At 40.8% G+C, this 19,099-nt stretch overlaps 2 protein-coding genes across 4 annotated transcripts; one reads left to right on the top strand and one right to left on the bottom strand.

Moving 5' to 3' along the window:
- The first annotated feature begins 607 nt into the window (after window positions 1–607).
- myo1ca (myosin Ic, paralog a) lies at window positions 608–14,701 on the top strand. 3 transcript variants are annotated; one of them, XM_028420844.1, is made up of 33 exons: window positions 608–884; window positions 5,692–5,915; window positions 8,088–8,246; window positions 8,349–8,464; window positions 8,719–8,917; window positions 9,058–9,138; window positions 9,267–9,446; window positions 9,537–9,635; window positions 9,784–9,897; window positions 9,981–10,052; window positions 10,131–10,250; window positions 10,338–10,417; window positions 10,498–10,603; window positions 10,688–10,768; window positions 10,846–10,937; window positions 11,016–11,110; window positions 11,217–11,263; window positions 11,366–11,446; window positions 11,656–11,761; window positions 11,880–11,997; window positions 12,086–12,199; window positions 12,312–12,388; window positions 12,539–12,607; window positions 12,850–12,934; window positions 13,019–13,178; window positions 13,295–13,378; window positions 13,459–13,552; window positions 13,634–13,689; window positions 13,763–13,898; window positions 14,109–14,179; window positions 14,263–14,360; window positions 14,445–14,544; window positions 14,663–14,701. In XM_028420844.1, exons 2-33 carry the CDS (start codon window positions 5,898–5,900, stop codon window positions 14,687–14,689), a joined length of 3,135 nt encoding a protein of 1,044 aa, XP_028276645.1. In that variant the 5' UTR covers window positions 608–884; window positions 5,692–5,897; the 3' UTR covers window positions 14,690–14,701. The 3 variants fall into 3 exon arrangements, with proteins under 3 accessions (XP_028276645.1, XP_028276644.1, XP_028276646.1); XM_028420843.1 differs by having other exon boundaries at window positions 5,521–5,915; XM_028420845.1 differs by lacking the exons at window positions 608–884; window positions 5,692–5,915 and adding an exon at window positions 7,282–7,511.
- A 399-nt stretch (window positions 14,702–15,100) lies between these two features.
- On the bottom strand, window positions 15,101–18,855 carry LOC114446552 (uncharacterized). The gene is made up of 5 exons (XM_028422200.1): window positions 18,832–18,855; window positions 16,270–16,410; window positions 16,058–16,159; window positions 15,643–15,834; window positions 15,101–15,527 (listed from the first exon to the last, which is right to left on the bottom strand). The coding sequence occupies exons 1-5, from the start codon at window positions 18,853–18,855 to the stop codon at window positions 15,336–15,338; spliced, it is 651 nt and encodes a 216-aa protein (XP_028278001.1). The 3' UTR covers window positions 15,101–15,335.
- Window positions 18,856–19,099: the final 244 nt, after the last annotated feature.

The following is a 19,099-nucleotide window of genomic DNA, read 5'->3' as shown; positions in this document are numbered from 1 at the left end:
AGCCTCTGGAAGCCTGTCCTCATAGAAACTGTTGTGAAACAGATGGTGCAGCATAGTGAACAACAGAAATCCAGCATGATAAATCCCGCATTAATTCAAGCATTAGGTCATGAGTCATGCTTTAGGTAACCGTACTTAGCATGCTGTTGCCACTAATGTGAAACGGAGCAATAATCACAAAACAAAAACAAAACTGAAACTAACATCTGATCTATGGGTATTCCCCATCTACTTTAAACTTTAAATAAAAAACACATTTTGTATCTCCAGGCCTGTGGTTTAGTCATTTTTTAATTTTCACTGATAAAATCCATCAGTCATACAAACAACCATGGATAGTTTTCCATGATCAGGTTTCTCAAGAACCAACAGAGGGAAAAGAACTACAACCTCAAAAGGAATATGACTTCGGTACAAACTGTATTGTATTAAAGGCAGCCAATGTTAAGTCCCCAGAGTGTAATATATTCCTAGACTGAACTGTGCAGGCTCACAATACTTATACACTACAGCTCCTCCACCTTTACCAGAGGCTGGCATCAGTCATCAGCATCATATCTGATTACTTTTGGCAGAGTATTAACTTTAGCACTACCGCCTCCTAGTGGATTTATAGGCTGTAAAGTATCAGGCATTTCCTATCACCTTTGCGGGCTTAAGGCTGCATGTGGTCACAGGGTGTTTTACCCTCTATAGATGTTAGCCTTTTTGTCTATAGTTAATCTTTGCTGTAATATAATTGTATCTGTTTGGAATTAGGGATTCCAGGCAGGAGTGCTGTGAAAAGGAAGTCAGCATTACAATGGATTTCTGCAAGCCTCAACTTCAACCACATACATAACTGGAACAGGAAACTTTTCATTCTGATTATTAAGTGAGAGCAGGTAGGCATGTTTGTATTCTACCTTTGTGTCTGGGGTATATTACATATATGCATGTGTTTTGAATGAGATCAGATGTGCACATTTCTGTCCTTATAGTTACAGTAGAAATTTAAATAACTTATTGAAAATTCATGCATGCACACAGTCTGTTAGGTTTCATTTTCTAGGAACTAAATCTAACAATAGTTCTTTTTTTTTAAACAAAAAATAGGATCGAGTTCAGTGTAATTGATATTACTACCACTAGGCAGAGCCCTAAACCTTCATATAATCCAGGAGGAGTCGATTCAATGATAAACTCACTTGTTGTTATCTCAGTAACTCATGCATGGAAGTGCATTCACATTACTGAACACCTTCTGCTCAGTTGTCTTGCTTAACAGACTCTAGACATCATTTTCCATTTGTTTTATTGTTTCTGAATGTTATGCACATTGTGCTCTGCACCCTGTTGATTTGTAGGGTTTTGTTTTACACCTTGGTCATTTTATAAAGTAGCCTTTGCAGTGTAACAGGGATCTAGTGGATGAGAGGTAGTAGAGGTGAGAATGAGGTGAAAGAGAGAGAGGGTGGGTGCTGAAAGAGTTCAGCGCTGATGGACAAAAGGTATCTCTAACAAGGAAAGAAAACAGGAAATCATAAGCTTTAGATCAAATACTACAGTCTTTATGTTTATTTGGACCATACATAATGTAGTTAAGCTGATGGAAAAGAAAATAATGGTTGACACAGTATAGCTCAACATGTCTGTGTGTATGTGTGAGAGAGAGAAAGAGGAAAAAATGGGAAGAAAAAAAGAGAAATTATCAATTTTTCCACCGCACCCAAAAAGTCATCATTCCTGTGTGACTCATTGTTATATTGCAGTGAGAAAATGTACTTGTGTACAGTTTATAGCAAAAAAGATTTGGGATATCTGGATTTTGGGATATCTGGATGTCTTCCACATCATGTCAGATGTTCAGAATCAGTTTATAATGTGATTATCTGAAATTGAAGTCAGGCAGAGGGCTGTTGCATGAATAAAAGGGAAGGACACACTTGACTTGTTTTTAATTGTTTTGCTTTTTTTAATTAAGTTATGTCATATCACAGGGTTTTTAGCAGTTTTTGTTGATGTGGGTGCAGAGATATCTGATAGTGTATGGGTGTGTGCTGCTTTGTAAAAGGAAGTTAGTTTAAATCAATCATCTCAGTCCTGCAGTCAAAGTTAGTGTGAGAATTCAGGCCATGAAACATCACACATGTGGCTACCTAATGTACACGCAGAGGAAATATAACAACTGTTTAGAAAGGTATGGTTCAGATTAGAATCAAACAAAAACCTGTGCCCGTGAAGGAAGATCCCAAACATCAGGAAGCTGCTGGGAAGGAAATCCTTCTTACAGGAACTGCTAAACAAAGATAGGAACAGTGATTGAAAAACAACTCAGCTGAAAAATAACACATCTTATACTGATGAGGATGGACTCTATGGTGAAACTGCAGTTTGTAGCTTTTTAACTTTGCTGACAGTAACTGCTGTGCTGAGCAGAAAAACACAGATGTGTAAGGACGTTAGTACCATCATGTTTTCCACATGCATGGGGCTACTTGCTCTTGGATGTGGTTAGAATTGCTAAGAAAATAGGACTTACAGTAAAGGAGACTTAAACAGGCACAGTTACATCCTGAGACACACATCAGAGGTAAGAAATTAGTAGCACAATCAGCATTTCAACTAAGGGCAATGATCATGTGATGAGTGAAACTGGAGTCTGAGGACAATAAATTCCCATAAACGAATGACTTAAGACCCCAGATTGGGGGAAGTTAATCCGGCTCGAGTGGGATGGAATCCGGGTTGCTTTCAAGCCGGGTGCTACAGACTGTAGTGTAGTGACTTTATGCACTTGAAGTCATCACTATCTTGGATCTACAAAAGCAGGCAATGAGGTGAACGAAGTGGAGCTGAGGTGGGCCGATACAGCCCAAAGAAAGGCACACATTATCCCATCAACCAAACACATGACCTGCTACCTGCAGATAAGTTAACTTTTCCTTCACTCTGCTTAGACACACAAAAACACACTGCTCAGTCTCTAAGGCCACAGCACTCTAGAACACATAACAGCATGAATTTTACTCAATTCAATTGGCTCAAGTTATTATATAGATGTTTATATACCAGAGTGAAACAGACTTTGCTCATGGATGTGCCACACAAAACACAGACAGGGTGGAAGGTTTGAAAACTGCTGACAAGACACTGCACAGCAGTTCAGAAAGAACCACAGAAACAACATCTTTGAAGAGTGAGTGAGACGGCTGAAGGCTGCCCGGGATGAGGGTTTAGAATTAGAACAGATCATGAAAGTGGACAATGACACAGTCTCTGGACGCTCCCTAAACAATGTCACCTTTATTGTAGAGCTCTTCAGATGCGGATGTTTAGCGGCACCTATATAGACGGCCTTATAAACAGACTTCTATACAATAGAGATAAGGAGTCCTTAAAGTGCTCTTCAGGCTCATAGAGGATGGACATGAACTACTACTTTGACCAAATGAATTTGTTCATGCAGGAGGGAACAGAGTTTGCAGCATCATCAGAACAAATGGATGGCCTCAGAGAATGGACACCTGCCATGTGCAGAGCTGGCCACCCCTCTGTCATCCATAGAACCAACTGACCACAAAGGTCTTCAGATTTTAACCACCAACCCCAGTTTGTGAGGTCAAGGACTTCTTCAGAGTACATCTACAGCCATCGACCCTCTGACAACACAAACAACTCAGAACTAGCCTAAAGAGAGAGAGACTACCTGCCAGGAGAAGAACCAGTTAGGTCCTCAGATTAAACTGACAAAGGAGTTCAGATTACACACTCTGTCCGAGGTGTTCATAGATAATAATGAACAAAACACTAAATAAGGAAATATATTGCAGATGTCCAAAAGTCTATCTGGCAACTCATTCAACAAGGTAAAAGAAGGTAAGCTCACAGTAACAGGTGGTATGACAAGGTATCTGTATATTTCTATGGAAGTGGACAAAAAACAGACTTCAGCCAGGTGATATCAATCACTTTAGACAAAAAAACCAGCAGGTCCAGGGCCATCACAGGACGGTATCACTGACACTCCAGTGTTGGAGGCAGCTGAGTCACAAACCATTCTGGGAATGTCATAATATACACATCAATCCCTAATATAATTTAACAAGTTGACGAATAATTGTATAGTCATTAAAAATGGGGAGATTATTGAGACAAAAATGTTCTTTGTACCAGCCTATAAACATATATGTGTAACATGTCTAACTGTATATTAGGTCTATGGGGATTAACTCAGTTTTAGAGCCAGCCTCAAGTGTCCATTTGAAGAACTGCAGTTATTTTTGTCACTTCTTCATTGGCTTCAAATTTCACCAGAGGTTTCTGTGTCAAATAATCGGCATCATCAATAGTCATAATCCTTAAGTATCTATTAATTTCTATATGTTAATACAGTAAACAGGAAGTATAATTTACAAACCAAATAACTTTGCCTGGATAAATGTTCATCTAGTTATAGAAATAACTTCCTTAGTGCTTTGTTTGGCTTCTAAGGGACATCATTTCCACAATTCTGCTGTAGTCAAGTGAATGATCATCACATTGTGCAAGAATCTTTTGATTTTTTCATAAAGCTGACCTGCAATGTTTGCGATAATGTGAGTGAATACAGAGGCAACAATTGAGTGGAAATACGCAATGACTAATCACAGGGCATTTTGTTTGGGGCAGCCTGGCTGGCTTGCTTTCCATATATGTAAGTTTGCAGAGACTGGTACAGATTTTTTTTCTATATTTCAGTAAAGCATTCTTCTCTAGTTTGAACTGTGGAGAGATTCCTTTTTCTCTCCTTTGCTTCAGTGAGGCTGTGAGTTGAAAATAGAAAAAGACACTTTCTGACATCTGGGCAGCATTATTCAGATTCCACAGTGTTGGATATTTGATGATGCTGGCACAGGAAAGCAACTGATGGGGGTGTGGAAACAGAGGGGTACACAAAGCAAAAGGGGGGATGAGGAGAGGGGAAACTGGATGAGGGTGCTGCAGAACGATGATGTGGTCTGGACAGCAGCCCCCCCCCCCCCCCCCCCCCCCCCAAAAAAAAAGCCTAGAATGTAAAAGAGGAATCTAATAACTCAAGCAGTCAGGAAAAATGCTTAATTAGAATGACAAATTGTTGCAGTATTGTTGCCAAGAGAAACACATGGGGTATGCAACACTTTGGACTGATATCGCATCTGCAGAAGGATATTTCTGGGGTGGTGTAAGTTATTTTGTCAACAGTGGAAGACAGCCACATGGAGACAGACAGTCTTGCTTCCATAACTCACATCCCATGTGAATCTGTCTCAGCTTGTGGGAGAAAAAGGGAGGGAGCAAGCTCAACAGGGAGGGAAGCAAAGAAAGAAAGAATGCACTCAGATCTCATCATGTGATTTCAGGGTTTTCTTTTTTTGCCTATTTCATAGCTGCAGTGATTACATGTTTGTACTGTAGTTTGGGGACTTTAGCAATTCTTTCCAAACTCTCAGCTCTCGACTTCTCTGGCTCCCTTTTTTTTAATTTGTCCAACAGCATACTTTCCCTTGACTTTTTTTTCAGTGTGACGTGTGAGAGGAGTTCCTGCCCTTGTTTCATGCAGTGCAGTTAAGAGGGAAGGAGAAGGACTCGTGCGGAGGCGGTCATCTACTTTGACCTGTCATGGGCAAGATGAATTGAAGGTATAAACAAGGGGAGCTGTCTGGTGTAAGTGCGTTTGCTTTGTCCACACAGGGGAGTAAGGTGACGAGGAGTGAGGACGGGACGACAGAGACGAAGGCTCAGAGAAAGTGACTGACAGGAGAGAAGATAAGTTGTGTAATTGCTGTGTTGCCCATGGGCAGAGGTGGATGTAAAGCTAGAAGTCTGACAAAGGAGGAGGAGCACCGTCCTGAAGGGGAACCACCAGTTCAGCCTTCTGCCAGAAACAAAAGGACAGGATGAGGTACCAAGCCAGGGTAAGACATGAGGCATGATGTTCTCAGTTGTTGTTTTCTCATGTTTAGTGCTACCCACTGATTTAACGTGTGCATTGTAGGCAATAAAGCACCAGATCGGATAAACCAATCCACCCATAGTAACATCAGAGAGAGAAAAGCAAAACAGAGCAATGGCTCCCTCTGAGATTTTCTTTCCTGTCTATGAGTCACTGTGTATTTTGGTTTTTGTACTGTATACGCTTTAACTCAAGTTGTCCAGAGTGGATACATTTGGTAGTTTTCCACCATATCCACTGTTGGCACAGGGGTGGTAAGGAGCCAGCTGTGATAGAAGAGCAGCTTACCCTGACATAAAGTGGTGGTGGGGCATGCCTTATAAGGAAGACAATCCCAATGTTCTCGGGCCAACAGAGCTTAGTCATGAGGCCTCAAGCCAAGTCCCACTGTTAACCTCTGTGCTGGCTGTCACTGGAGCTACACCCACAAACCTGCAAAATACACAGAAGATATCTGGTACTCTGAGACAATTTTCTATGTTAAAGTGCTGTCAGCTAGATCAGGCTCTCACTGTCGTAAGAAGCAGGCCTCAGGTCAGTTCACTGACAACAAAGCTGCAGAGATTACACTGAATTCTGGCTAAATCTCCAACACAGATCTGTAGCTTCTAACCTCTGTGGAAGCAATGTGATAGTGATTTAGTCCTAAAACTCATAGCAATGTCTGGAATAGAAGCAAAATGTGAAACAGTGAAGCCCATGACTGGAAAAATATAGATGTTTAAAAAACCAACGTTGTGTGTGTTCAGTGAAAGCAGCACTCCACTCACTGTCATTAGACTGTTTCTGTTTATAGATAAACTCATAAGGTAGCAGATCTAAGGGAAAAGGTTCATGGTTTGTTAATGTACATACTGAGCTGTGAGACACTGTACCTGATGAATTGTGGCCACATCTAATTATTAAGCATAAGTAGCATTAAAAAAATTTCCTGCATTCTGTTAAAATATAATTGTTACTGCCTCCTTCTTCATGACATCCATTACACTAAAGCCATGTAACGATACCTTTATGTGTAACAAATGAATATCATAAGTGAAAGCACAAAATGACCTGGTATGTGAAGAAAAAAAAAGAGTTGTGGCATTCATTGGACGCCTGTCCTACTATTGACCCTAACATTCCTGGTACAGTACATGTGTCCTTTGGAAAATCTGACTGTGAGAATGTAATGACTATCTGTAGGAAGCCCACCTGCAAGTGGAAGAACAATACTCTAAGGTGAAGCAGAGAGGAGGGGCTGCAGTGGAAGTGTCCGGTGACTTTCCTTTGCTCTCACTTCTTGGCTATCTTCCACTGTTGTCCTGTTGTTTTGTTAAGGATTTTCCTGCTCAGAGATAATGACCTTTTAGCAACAAAAACCAGCCAAATGAGACCCTTGAGAGGCTGTTGCATTCAAGACAAATAGAAGTACTGGAGTTTTGGCTTCCCTTTTGTTCCACTTCTGTGGATGTGAAACAGAAGGGGTTTCTCTTATAAAATGACATGACGACAAGAGTGCTGTTAGTTTGGCTGCACTGATTACACACTGAACTGCATCTTTGGATATTTACCATCAGTAAGTATTGACGAATGAGACTCTTACTTCTCTGTGCATGTCTGTTTATGTGGTCATATGTGATATCTGACTTTAGCTCAGGGAATATCACTGTGCTAACTGTCTGTTGCTCTGTGATGTTTGTCATCACAGTGGGGTTGACATGTACACACAGTCTGGTGATACAGAGATGTGTATACTCTACATACAACACATTACACTCACTGTCACATTATAGAGGAGCCTCTCCTGTCTGTTTATCATTTGGATTCTTTAAATGTCTTCATTGTTTAATCTTGGCTCAGGTCGGTGGAACCGCTCTTACTTTGTGTTTACAGAGTGCTGTTTGGGGTGATGCAGCCTGTGGTTAGTCTTGAGTCATTTGCGCTGATATATTGAAATGGACTTTACCTTGTAAAATGTGTTGTGGCAATTATTATAACCTAGAGCACCAGATGTTAATTTGCTCATGTCTGAACATTCTGGGTGAGGCAATGCAAAAAGGCCATTGGTGCCCCCTGCAGGCTAAAAGACATAATCACATCTGTTGGATCTTTGTCAATAAGAATAGTGATTTTTCTTTTACCGTTTGTGCAGGAGGTGGATGTTGACGGAAGAGTGCGCCTGGTGATGGAGAGCGCCCTAACTGCTCGGGACAGGGTCGGGGTGCAAGACTTTGTCTTGCTGGAGAACTACAACAGTGAGGCCGCCTTCATCGAGAATCTGCGGCGGCGCTTCAGAGAAAACCTTATCTATGTAATGAAGCCTTTGTTTCTTTCTTATGTTACCAATCAATCTGTTGATGCACTGAAAATTTAATATGAATGAGGTGCCTGTTTCCCTGATGTTTTGGTTTAGACGTACATTGGCTCTGTGTTGGTGTCAGTGAACCCTTACAAAGAGCTGGAGATTTACTCCAAACAGCAGATGGAACGCTACAGAGGGGTCAGCTTCTATGAAATATCACCTCACATGTGAGTCAATCTGCAGCACTCAGATGTGTAGAACATCGGGAATTATAGAAAAGTTCCTTTAGATCATTCATATTCAACAAATCCTAAAATATTCAGTTATTTGTTTGAGAAGCTGGAAACACATGAGACTTGTAAATGTGAAACTTCTGAGCATATGATATGATCATCAATTACTGGGAAAAAAATCCCTTTTTAAATTCATATGATCTGCACTCCTCCATGCCAGACACTGATCTGTGGTTATTTTCTCACAGATATGCCTTGTCAGACAACACTTACCGGGCCATGCGCACTGAAAGGAAGGACCAGTGTATTCTCATATCAGGTGAGAGTGGTGCAGGTAAAACAGAGGCCTCCAAGAAGATCCTCCTCTACTACGCTGTCACCTGCCCCACTAATAACCACATGGCAGCGCTCGGTGACTGCCTACTGCAGTCCAACCCTGTCCTGGAGGTATTTAACGTTGGCTTTTCAAAGTGAATAACTAGCATTCACAACATCATTTTATCAGGTTGATCTGAAATATTTGATTATTGCATTTTTTTAAATATCCTTTCTTTCCTCTTATTCCTTGGCTCTTTCCTTTTGCTCAGTCATTTGGCAATGCCAAAACACTTAGGAATGACAATTCCAGTCGCTTTGGGAAATACATGGATGTCCAGTTTGACTTCAGGGTAAACACTTTTTTCTTGGGTTTTGCATTATTTAGAGAAGTTGGAAGTGTTTAAACACTGCAGCTCAATTCCTTAGATGCATAATTAACTTACTTCCTCCTCCCATCGTATTGCTCAACCTCTCCCAGGGGGCACCAGTGGGTGGTCACATCCTGAACTACCTGCTGGAAAAATCACGAGTTGTACACCAGAACCACGGTGAGAGAAACTTCCACATCTTCTATCAGCTGTTGGATGGAGGGGATGATGACCTGCTCATCACACTGGAGCTTGAAAGAAACCCTCAGACCTACCGCTATCTGGTCAAGGTGTGTGTATGTGTGTGTTGAGTAGTTCTCCAAACTTTCAAACTGATGTTTTAGCAGTTATGATACAATTTTATTGTTTGTCTTGTTCAGGGCAACTGTCCAAGAGTCAGCTCCATTAGTGACAAGAACAATTGGAAAGTGGTGATGAAGGCCCTGTCTGTAATTGGATTCACCACAGAAGAGGTGCAGGTCAGTAAGAATCACAGTTCCCCACTTTTTAACATTTCTGCAGTATCCATGTATGCTATCCAAACATTATACTTATCATCCTGAAAGCATGTAAGAAAAACAGAACTATCAGGTTGTCATCAGCTGTTTTTCCTGTGTCTGACCTCAGAAATTGCTGAACATCATCGCCAGCGTTCTCCATCTGGGAAACACACAGTTTGGGGAAGGGGAGGAAGGAGAAACATATATCACCACTGAGGCACAGATATGGACTCTTGCTAAGGTCAGAACAGTCCCTCTTGTATCACTGGATGTTCAAATATGAACAAAACAGCATCACTGAGATCATGTGTTGTTGTTTTGCAGCTGCTGGGCGTTGATGGCTCAGCCCTTGGGGAGGCACTCACTCACAAGAAGCTCACAGCCAAAGGAGAGGAGGTCTAATCTTTTTCTATGTGCACCTGAGGTTTTCTGCTGTTTAGTGCGTGATTTGTGATTATGTTTTGTACGTTACAGATGATCAGCCCACTCAATTTTGAGCAAGCGGTTTCTGCCCGTGATGCCTTAGCCAAGGCTGTATACGGTCGCACATTCACTTGGTTGGTGGAGAAGATTAACCATTCGCTGGCTCTGAAGGTGCGGTAACAGCTTGCACAACAACTTAAGGACATCAACAGACATTTTCTTATATTGCTTTGTTTTAAGTGATACTTTGTTATGCAGGATGAAATCTACAGCAGCAAAGACCCCTCACTCATAGGGCTTCTAGATATCTATGGCTTTGAGGTCCTGCAGCACAATAGGTATGAGTTATTGTTATCCTTCCCTTCCCTTTCAGCCTTACCTGAATCTACTGGCTCATTTTTTGTACTTCTACATACAGTTTTGAGCAGTTCTGCATCAACTACTGCAACGAGAAGCTTCAGCAGCTCTTCATTGAGCTCACCCTCAGATCTGAGCAAGAAGAGTACGAAACAGAAGGAATTGCGGTGAGTCAAACGGTTGGATCATTAAAACAAATAAGTTGGATATTTCCATTGTTGCTAACACAACACTGTTGCTTTTGAATGCAGTGGGAGACAGTGCAATACTTTGACAATAAGATTATTTGTGACCTGATTGAGGAGAAGCACAAAGGCATCATTTCCATTCTGGTGTGTATAACAACTTCGAATTCATATTGCTGGCGCTCCATTTTCCTCACACACTGTATACTGTGGCTGTGCTTCAGGATGAAGAGTGTCTGAGACCCGGAGAGACTTGTGATGTCTCCTTTTTAGAGAAGCTGGAGGACACGGTGGGCAGCCATCCTCATTTTGTCACGTAAGCATCATCTTATATCAGTTCTACTTGTGGCCTGCTTGTGTGTTGCATTGCATCCATAGTTTGTGCATATTTCAGGCACAAGTTGGCAAATGGAAAAACTCGCAGGGCAATGAGCAGAGAGGAGTTCAGGCTGCTGCATTATGCTGGAGAGGTCAACTACAATGTCAACGGTAAGTTGGAAGATATTTGTAGATCAGCAGTTTTTGTCATTGCATTTCTTCCCACAGCCTACTGATTTCTCAAATGACAAACTGTAGTGTTTGTTCTTATATTCAGGTTTCCTAGACAAGAACAACGACTCTCTAAACAGGAACCTGAAAGAGGTGAGGATTATAATGATAGACATTGCTATGTCTCTGGCTATTGAACTAAAGAGGGGAGCCTGTTGTGTTGACATGTGGTTGTGTGGTTTGGTCTTTGTACAGGTCATGTGTCAGTCAGACAACCAGATTTTGAGTCACTGCTTCCGCAGAGAGGAAGTGATAGACCAGAAACGCCCAGAGATGGTAAGAAGGGATTCTCTCTCGCTCTTGCTCTCGCTCTTGCTCTCTTTCTCGCTCTCACTCTGCCTTTCACCAGAATCGATTGAATCATGTGAAGTGTTTCTGTTGGGAAGACACCTATATGAACCTTTGTTTTCTCCCTTTTCCTTTGATTGAAATTAAAATATACAGACAATTTACAGCAGTTTTGTGTTTTTGTATTTGTCATGTAGGCTGCTACACAGTTTAAAAACAGCCTGTTGAAGCTGATGGAGATTCTTATGTCTAAAGAACCATCCTATGTGCGCTGTATCAAACCTAATGAAGCCAAGCAGCCAGGTACAATATGAAGCTGTTTTAAAGCTAATGTTCATGTTTTAAATAAGGCCACAAAACTATATAGTGCATTGTTCGATACAAAGTGTTATTCATTTATAATTTTTGTCCCTCCCTGTAGGAAAGTTCGATGAAGTCCTGGTGAGACACCAGGTGAAGTACCTGGGCTTGATGGAAAACCTGAGGGTCCGGAGAGCTGGTTTTGCCTATCGCCGTCGTTTTGAAGCCTTCCTGCAGAGGTGATTGATCTTTTGTCTGAATGACCACAGCTGCTGTTTATCTCTTTCACCCCTATTTCATTATATCTATGTGCAAAAATGCCCTCAGGTACAAGCCCCTGTGTCCAGAGACGTGGCCCAACTGGCCTGGCAGACTTGCAGATGGCGTCTCAACACTGGTAAACCACCTGGGCTACAAAGCAGAGGAGTACAAACTGGGCAGGTAACAGGATATTTGCAGTGTGAGATCTTGTGTCCATCTATACTAAATGTGTGCATATGGTATTCCATACAGTGGTGTATGTGTCAAATGTTTTTTTTCTTTGTTTCTATAGATCTAAAATTTTCATCCGTTTCCCAAAAACTCTGTTCACCACTGAGGATGCCCTGGAAGCAAAAAAGCCAGAGATAGGTAACAGTCCACACGCATTACAAAAATTGGGAATCCCAGTCAAATAATACTTTTGTGAGATACCCAGGTAAAACATCCTACACAGATGTGTCCCACATATATTTAACCAATGTGATAAATCCTCTCCTCTCTTTCTGTGTTGTGTTCCAGCATTGACCTTGCAGACATCATGGAGAGGCTACAGGGAGCGAGCCAAGTACCAACGCATCAGACGTGCAGGTCAGAGCTGGTGACTCCTTCACAGTTTAATTCCTCTCCTTTTTATAAATGATAGTTTGGATTATGTTTTGAGTTATATAAGGATGCTTTAGAAGGCCTGGATTAATGGAATGTTCACATTTTGCATCAGTACATATTCTAATGTTTTTATTTGGGCCTATGTTTGAGCGTGGTATACTGACTTTGGGATGTTTTAGGTGTGAAAGTTGTGTTTGTTTTAATACATGTATGTGTGTGTGTAGTGATAGCGATTCAGTCAGGGTGGCGAGGGATGAAAGCACGCAGGAGGGCCAAAAGGCGTCGCCAGGCTGCAGAGTTAATACGCAGGTGCTTCTCTGTTACTTCATACATCTATCCTTTGGCCCTGCATTTGACATATCAAAGGTAATTTACTTCTTTGTCTTTTTTCAGCTTAATAAAAGGCTTCATCTACCGTCATGAAGAATACTGCCCTGAGAACGCGTATTTTCTGGATCATGTGCGCTACTCATTCCTCAAGAATCTACAAAAAAACTTGCCCAAGAGTGTTCTGGACAAAAACTGGCCAACACCTCCTCCCTCCCTTGTTGAGGTACAAATACCTCTTACACTCACACACACACACACACACACGTTCCTCCTGCTGACAGTACAACAAGAATCTCACCAGCAGACTTTCTGCTTTGTGAATTCCTTGCTTTTCTCAAGGCCTCTGAGCACCTGCAGAGGATGCACATGCGGAACATGGTCAACAAGTATTGCAGGAGGGTCCAGCCTGAGTGGAAGAAGCAGGTACACTTACTACAGATGATATGGCTGTCCTTTTTTTTAAAGAATCTGATCATTTTTCATTTTGTTTGATTGTCCTTCAGATGATGCAAAAGGTTGTAGCCAGTGAGATTTTCAAGGATCAGAAAGACAGCTACCCTCAGAGTGTTGGAAGGCTGTTTCTGGACACAAGGCTTGGTAAATATGCTTACAATCCCTACACAAAGGATCGTCAGCACTGACAAACATGAATTGACACAGTTTCCTTATTTTGTACAGAGCGAGAGCAAATCAACCTCAAAGTCATCCAGACACTTGGCAGTGACAAAGTGCAGGTGGGATATTTGTTAAACCTAATGACGATAATAAATGTTGCCCCACAGTCATGTGTCTCCTTGTGCTTCTCAGTATGGTGTTTCAGTCACAAAGTATGACAGGAGGGGCTTCAAGCCTCGCCCCCGCCAGCTGCTCCTTACTAACACCTTTGCAGTGCTGGTGGACAGAACAAAGATCAAGCAGAGGATTGACTACGCAGCCCTGAGAGGTAAAAACCTGTAGTGGGGAAAGTGGTCAAAGACACACACTATGTTAAGATTTCGTTAAATGAATATAAACCAACCAAGTTGGGGTTATGTATAAGTCCGTCTTAAAAAAGAAGTTGAATTGAGGGAGTGATCGTACATCTTTTTTGCAACATTTACAATTTTTTTTCATTGTGATTGCTTTCATTGAGTCTGATTATCTCTTCCATTAGGCATCTCTGTGAGCTCTCTCAGTGATGGGATGTTTGTTCTGCACATGCCCAGTGTGGATAATAAACAGAAGGTACAGCAGGACACAACAATCATGGCTATTTACAAGTACACAATCATGCAGCCACTTTAAATCCAGCTGTGTGTCTCTCTCAGGGCGATGCGGTGCTGCTCTGCAATAATGTGATTGAGGTGGTGACAAAACTAGCCATGATGGCCAACAAAACAAGTTTTGTCAATATTAGCCCGGGCAGGTGAGTTTCTATCTGGGCTTTTCTCAGTTTTAAACATTGCCAACGCGTCTTATCCTCTCTTCATTTGTTACCTCTTGTTTGCAGCATTAGGATTGCTGTGGCTCGAGGCAAGGAAGGAATAATTGATTTCGTCAGGGGTTCAGAGCTGAAAGTGTCCAAGGGCAAACGAGGACATCTGCTAGTGGTGAGTCAGCGGCTGTTCTCATATCATGCAGGGAGCCTAGAGGGAGGGAGAGAGGGCTGTTTTGGGATCAAAAACATTTCGTCCAGCTGACTGTTTTCAATCTGATTTCATTCTTCAGACTGCCCCTCGGATCAACGCCACATGAAGAAACAAAAAATACAGCAACCAGACATACAGCGATCCTTTTAGCTGACTGGAGGATTGCTGTTCCGAAGTTTTCTCTGTTTTTTGTTGGTTTTGCAGCTAACAGGATGATACCACAGCATCCAGAACTATGATTCCATATACACCACCAACACCATTGTAACAAAAATATTGTAGAATTCAACACAAACACAAAGCCACTGTTCCAAATGCTTCTTCTCTTTATTGTTAGACTCACACAAAATATTTAACTATCACATATAAAATGTCTTCTGTATAAAACACTGTATCTTAAAAACTAAACTTAAACAAACCACTTTGAAATAAATAGCATGTCAATAAATATGTCAATAAATAGTAAAGTTATCTCTGGAAAGTCCAGTAGATTGAGGGTAAGAGGGGGAAAAACAGATGCTGGGAAGTGTTTGCTCTACTCTGCGAGCTCATGTCTAACTTGGAGGTAGAACTGAGACAGAAACTCTGGGAAATACCCAAGAAAACCCTCATATATACAGTAATACTTAAGGAGTAAGCAGACTCCATGTAAAGTGTTGAAGTGAAGTTATCACAGCTATTATTCTAAGTTTCTCTTTGTGTTACTTAGTTACTGTACATTAGTCAGTGTGTTTTCTCTTTTCAGCCCTGAGTCATGAGTGTGTTTTAGAGGCCAGCAGAAGAAAGTCTCTTGCCAGCTTGGTGAGGTAAAGGTCTAGATCCCTCAGAATGATGTAACCCTCCACTCGGCTGTCCCATACTGTTTTAGAGCTGCTCTCTAGTTTCAGGAGCGTCAGTACCGGAGCAGTCACTGGCTTAGTAACAGAGCTCTTCACATAAGTCATCTGTAGAGGAAAGCAAAACAAATTTTATGAGTTATGGTGTCACTTCCCCCAAACTCTGCGTGGGCCAGAAAGGGGACATAGTGTGGGTGGATGTCAGTAAGAAAACTGTGGTTACCTGACTGCTGACTTGTCTCATCAGGTCCCGTAAATCCAGCTGCACATGTTTGATGCTCTGAGGTAAAGTGGTTTGCGGTGCCTGCACCACCAGCTGCTCTTTCTCCTCCTTCTCCAGCTGCCTCCTCTTCCACTCCAGCATATTCCAGTAGGCCTGCATGTCCAAGAAAGCAGCATGTAGTCGTTCCAAATCCTGGACACACAACAAGAGACAACCACGTGATTACATAATAAGATTGTTGCACAACTCCACCATATCTCCCCTTAGCTCTAAAAGGGGAATTCCACTTAAAATTTCATGAGTTTTTACATTCTGCAAAAGAAGGCTTTCTAATGATGTCATCAAGTTTTGCAGAAAAACAACTAGAGCGTGGATTCCTATGGAAATGTTTTGAAACACACAGACAGATACTAACTGTCATCTTTAGCCAGCTGTAGAAGTCTGTGGAAAGTGAAGGCAGGTCCTTTAACTGCCGGCTTCTGTCCTCAAAATCCTCATCTCCTAACTGCTGCTTCTTCTGTTAAAACAAACAAACAAAACACAGAGAGCCGTGGTTAGAAAACAACCCATCCAGCAAAGCCATCCATTAATACATAGGCCACTCACAGAGGCAGGGAGTATACTCACATATTTCCTCAGCAGCTGCTGCACACGGGTTCGGGTGGACCTTGTGAGATGAAAGGAGTTGTTGTATTTATTCCTCTGGAGAGACGGGGATGGAGCAGAGGACTCGGCACAGTATACAATAAAACAGATGAGGATGAAAGCCTGCAAGCAAACAGTCATCTGAAACAAACACAAGGCCAGTGTTGTAAATTATTAATTACAGATTAATACAATGTGTTTGATGATCTGACGCCTGACTACTGATCTGATTTGATCTCAGTTGATAAAGATCAAATCTCCAAATTTCATAAAAATGCCATATCCTGAATATGATCTAAACTGGAATGTGGATACAAATGTACATGTGGACACAGTTATTATTCAGGTACACCAATTTCCTTTATGCAGCTTTCTTTATGTGAAATCCAATAATAATTCTGCAAGAAATTCCACACCACACCACATCTGCACACATGCTTGGTTTTCATGTTTTACAGTAACACTGTACAGCTGCTTTAAATGCACATAGCACATGCTTAAAACCAGAAGTGTCCCGATTCCTCTAAATAGTTTCACACTGGAAGGAAGCATTTGCCCAATCATGTTGTTTTGTTTTTGGCTTTAAACTCATAAAATGTCTCTGTAAGGTCCTTGAATCCCAAACCCCTGACTACAGGCTTCAGCAGAGCACATCACATGTGTGCTCCAGTAACAGTGTTTATTTCAATTTTCCAGGCTCGGATAATATTTGTCAATGGATGGAAGAAACCTTTTCAATTTGCTCATTCAGTTGCATTGTTATGTGTTGGTGGTGCAACATAGTCTTATTGCTGAGTCAGAGCATTTTAACTATATATCGATCCATTTATGTATCTGTATATACACATGTACATGTGTAAATACACACATCAAATCAAATATCATTTACACAACAAATAAATAAATTAACCATCCAACACATATGTCTATCTAAAATTCAGTATTTTTAATGTGGCTTACCTTGGAGGAGCAGTGACAGCACTCTAATCAAGAACCAGGATAGCTTAATGTCTGAGTGAAGCACCCCATACTATATATATATGTATTTGTTCTTGCTTTCGGTTTCAAACCGATCTGGAGTTTTTTCTATTTTTCCTTTCTCTCACTCTGTTTCAGCATCTTGTGGTCATCAATATGATTCAGAAAGAGGGAGGAAGTGGTTCATTAAGACAGACAGAATGTAACTGATATTAGTCAGTCGTCATTTATTTTCATTTGAAATTATGTAATAAGAGTTTTTGCCATATTGTGTGCTTATGCCCTTGTGATACAGACTGCATGTGTAGTTGTGATTGTGGACTCTTTTCTAAAATATTTCAAATTAAGCAAATACGGATCTGAATGTTACGTTCTGCTGTTTTTTTTTTTTTAAATATGTGGATGATATTTTATCAGCCAAATGTCAATAAATAAATTCAAATTCAAATCATTACAGTTTCAAAATAATGTTGTTTAAAAATGAAATTAGAACTACTAAAATACTAAAACGTTTTGGCAGAGAATCTGACTGTACAGCTTGAGGGAAATTTAGCTTGAGGGAAAGATATAACCTTGGTGAGTAACAACTAAGTGACAACCTACAGTTTACTGAATCTGACTAAAACAAAACAGAACAGAAAGAAACAAGCAAAGCAGGTCACTGTCAGCATCATATTGGAAAATGATTAATAAACATATTTAGCAAAAGGCTTGAAGTGCACACAATCAAAATAACAGCTGCTAAAGCTTTTTTTGTTTGTTTGTATGCTTGTTTTACTATGACAAATCAAATATGAATGCACTTTTACTTCCACAAAAAAATATCTGCAGGTTTACATTCAAAGGGCTCTCTCTCTCTCTCTCTCTCTCTGTCTCTCTCTCTCTCCCCCTCCATCATGGATGGGTGAATGCAGACAACAAAACATATGAAGACAAATAGTCTTCTTCTTTTCACCATGTATCTTCCATATGGCTTGTATATCTAAAACTGGTAGTTTGATCTTAACATGCTCTTTCAGAGAAAATATTGTGAAAGGAACAGCTTTCTCTTCCAGAAAATTGCTTAACCGGGAAGGGTGGATGATATTTTTTTTGGAGGTAAATTCCCAACCAAAAATCAATCCATCGGTATACAATGTGGGAAGTCACCCAGCATTCTGTTATCATAATGAAATTGATGTAAAACATTAAAATAAATAAAAATACTGTAACGCTCACTGAAGATGAGTAGTTAAATATTTTGCATTTGTGAAAGTTTTGAGCGTTTGTAGTTAAAATATACCGTATGTCCTGTTTTACTCCATAAGCACAACTGTCATTGGTGACAAATAATTAAAACAGAACTTAAGATACAGTTTAAAAATATTTGTTGGGCAATTTTTTAGAAGTAAAAAACTTACACAACAGACTTACATCACCTTCTCAAGTACTATACGATGGCAAAGCTGAAATCCCTTTGTGAAATTTCCACTGAGATACGTCCTATGCAGTTAGTTGCACAATGTAAAAAAATATTTAAAATTCTTCATCACCACGAAACTCTACAGGCTGGAATTTTCAACCTACCTCTTTGTGGCAAGGCAGATTCATTTTGACATATGTGTTAGCAGGTGCTGTGAGGCCATGGGTTAGTGTCCCTCTATATGCTTCAACTGTACTGTAAAGGGTTCAAAGCTCACCCTGTCTGCAGGCCTGTAAGAGTCATAAACTACTGATTTACTGTGTATTACATACTGATAACCTGCTGCAACCAGCTGTGAATTGGTGGGCATGTTTTTCCACTGACAAAATATTCAGCTGGGAAAAAGTAACTGCATATTGTATATGAAATCTG

The sequence above is a fragment of the Parambassis ranga genome, chromosome 14 (assembly GCF_900634625.1).
Source record: "Parambassis ranga chromosome 14, fParRan2.1, whole genome shotgun sequence".
NCBI classification, from domain to species: Eukaryota; Metazoa; Chordata; class Actinopteri; family Ambassidae; genus Parambassis; species Parambassis ranga.
Note: the sequence above shows the minus strand (reverse complement) of the source record. Positions and strands in the feature narration are given on the sequence as shown.

Excerpts from the sequence above, each read along its gene's own strand:
- myo1ca (XM_028420844.1), top strand. Across the intron at positions 12,935-13,018 it reads GCTGCAGAGTTAATACGCAG|CTTAATAAAAGGCTTCATCT; the intron begins GTGCTTCTCTGT and ends GTCTTTTTTCAG. Across the intron at positions 13,379-13,458 it reads AGCCTGAGTGGAAGAAGCAG|ATGATGCAAAAGGTTGTAGC; the intron begins GTACACTTACTA and ends ATTGTCCTTCAG.
- LOC114446552 (XM_028422200.1), bottom strand. The coding sequence starts at position 18,855 with ATGAATCTGCCTTGCCACAAAGAG. Across the intron at positions 16,411-18,831 it reads ATCTGCCTTGCCACAAAGAG|GCTTTCATCCTCATCTGTTT; the intron begins GTAGGTTGAAAA and ends GTTTGCTTGCAG. Across the intron at positions 15,835-16,057 it reads ACAGCTGGCTAAAGATGACA|GATTTGGAACGACTACATGC; the intron begins GTTAGTATCTGT and ends TTGTGTGTCCAG.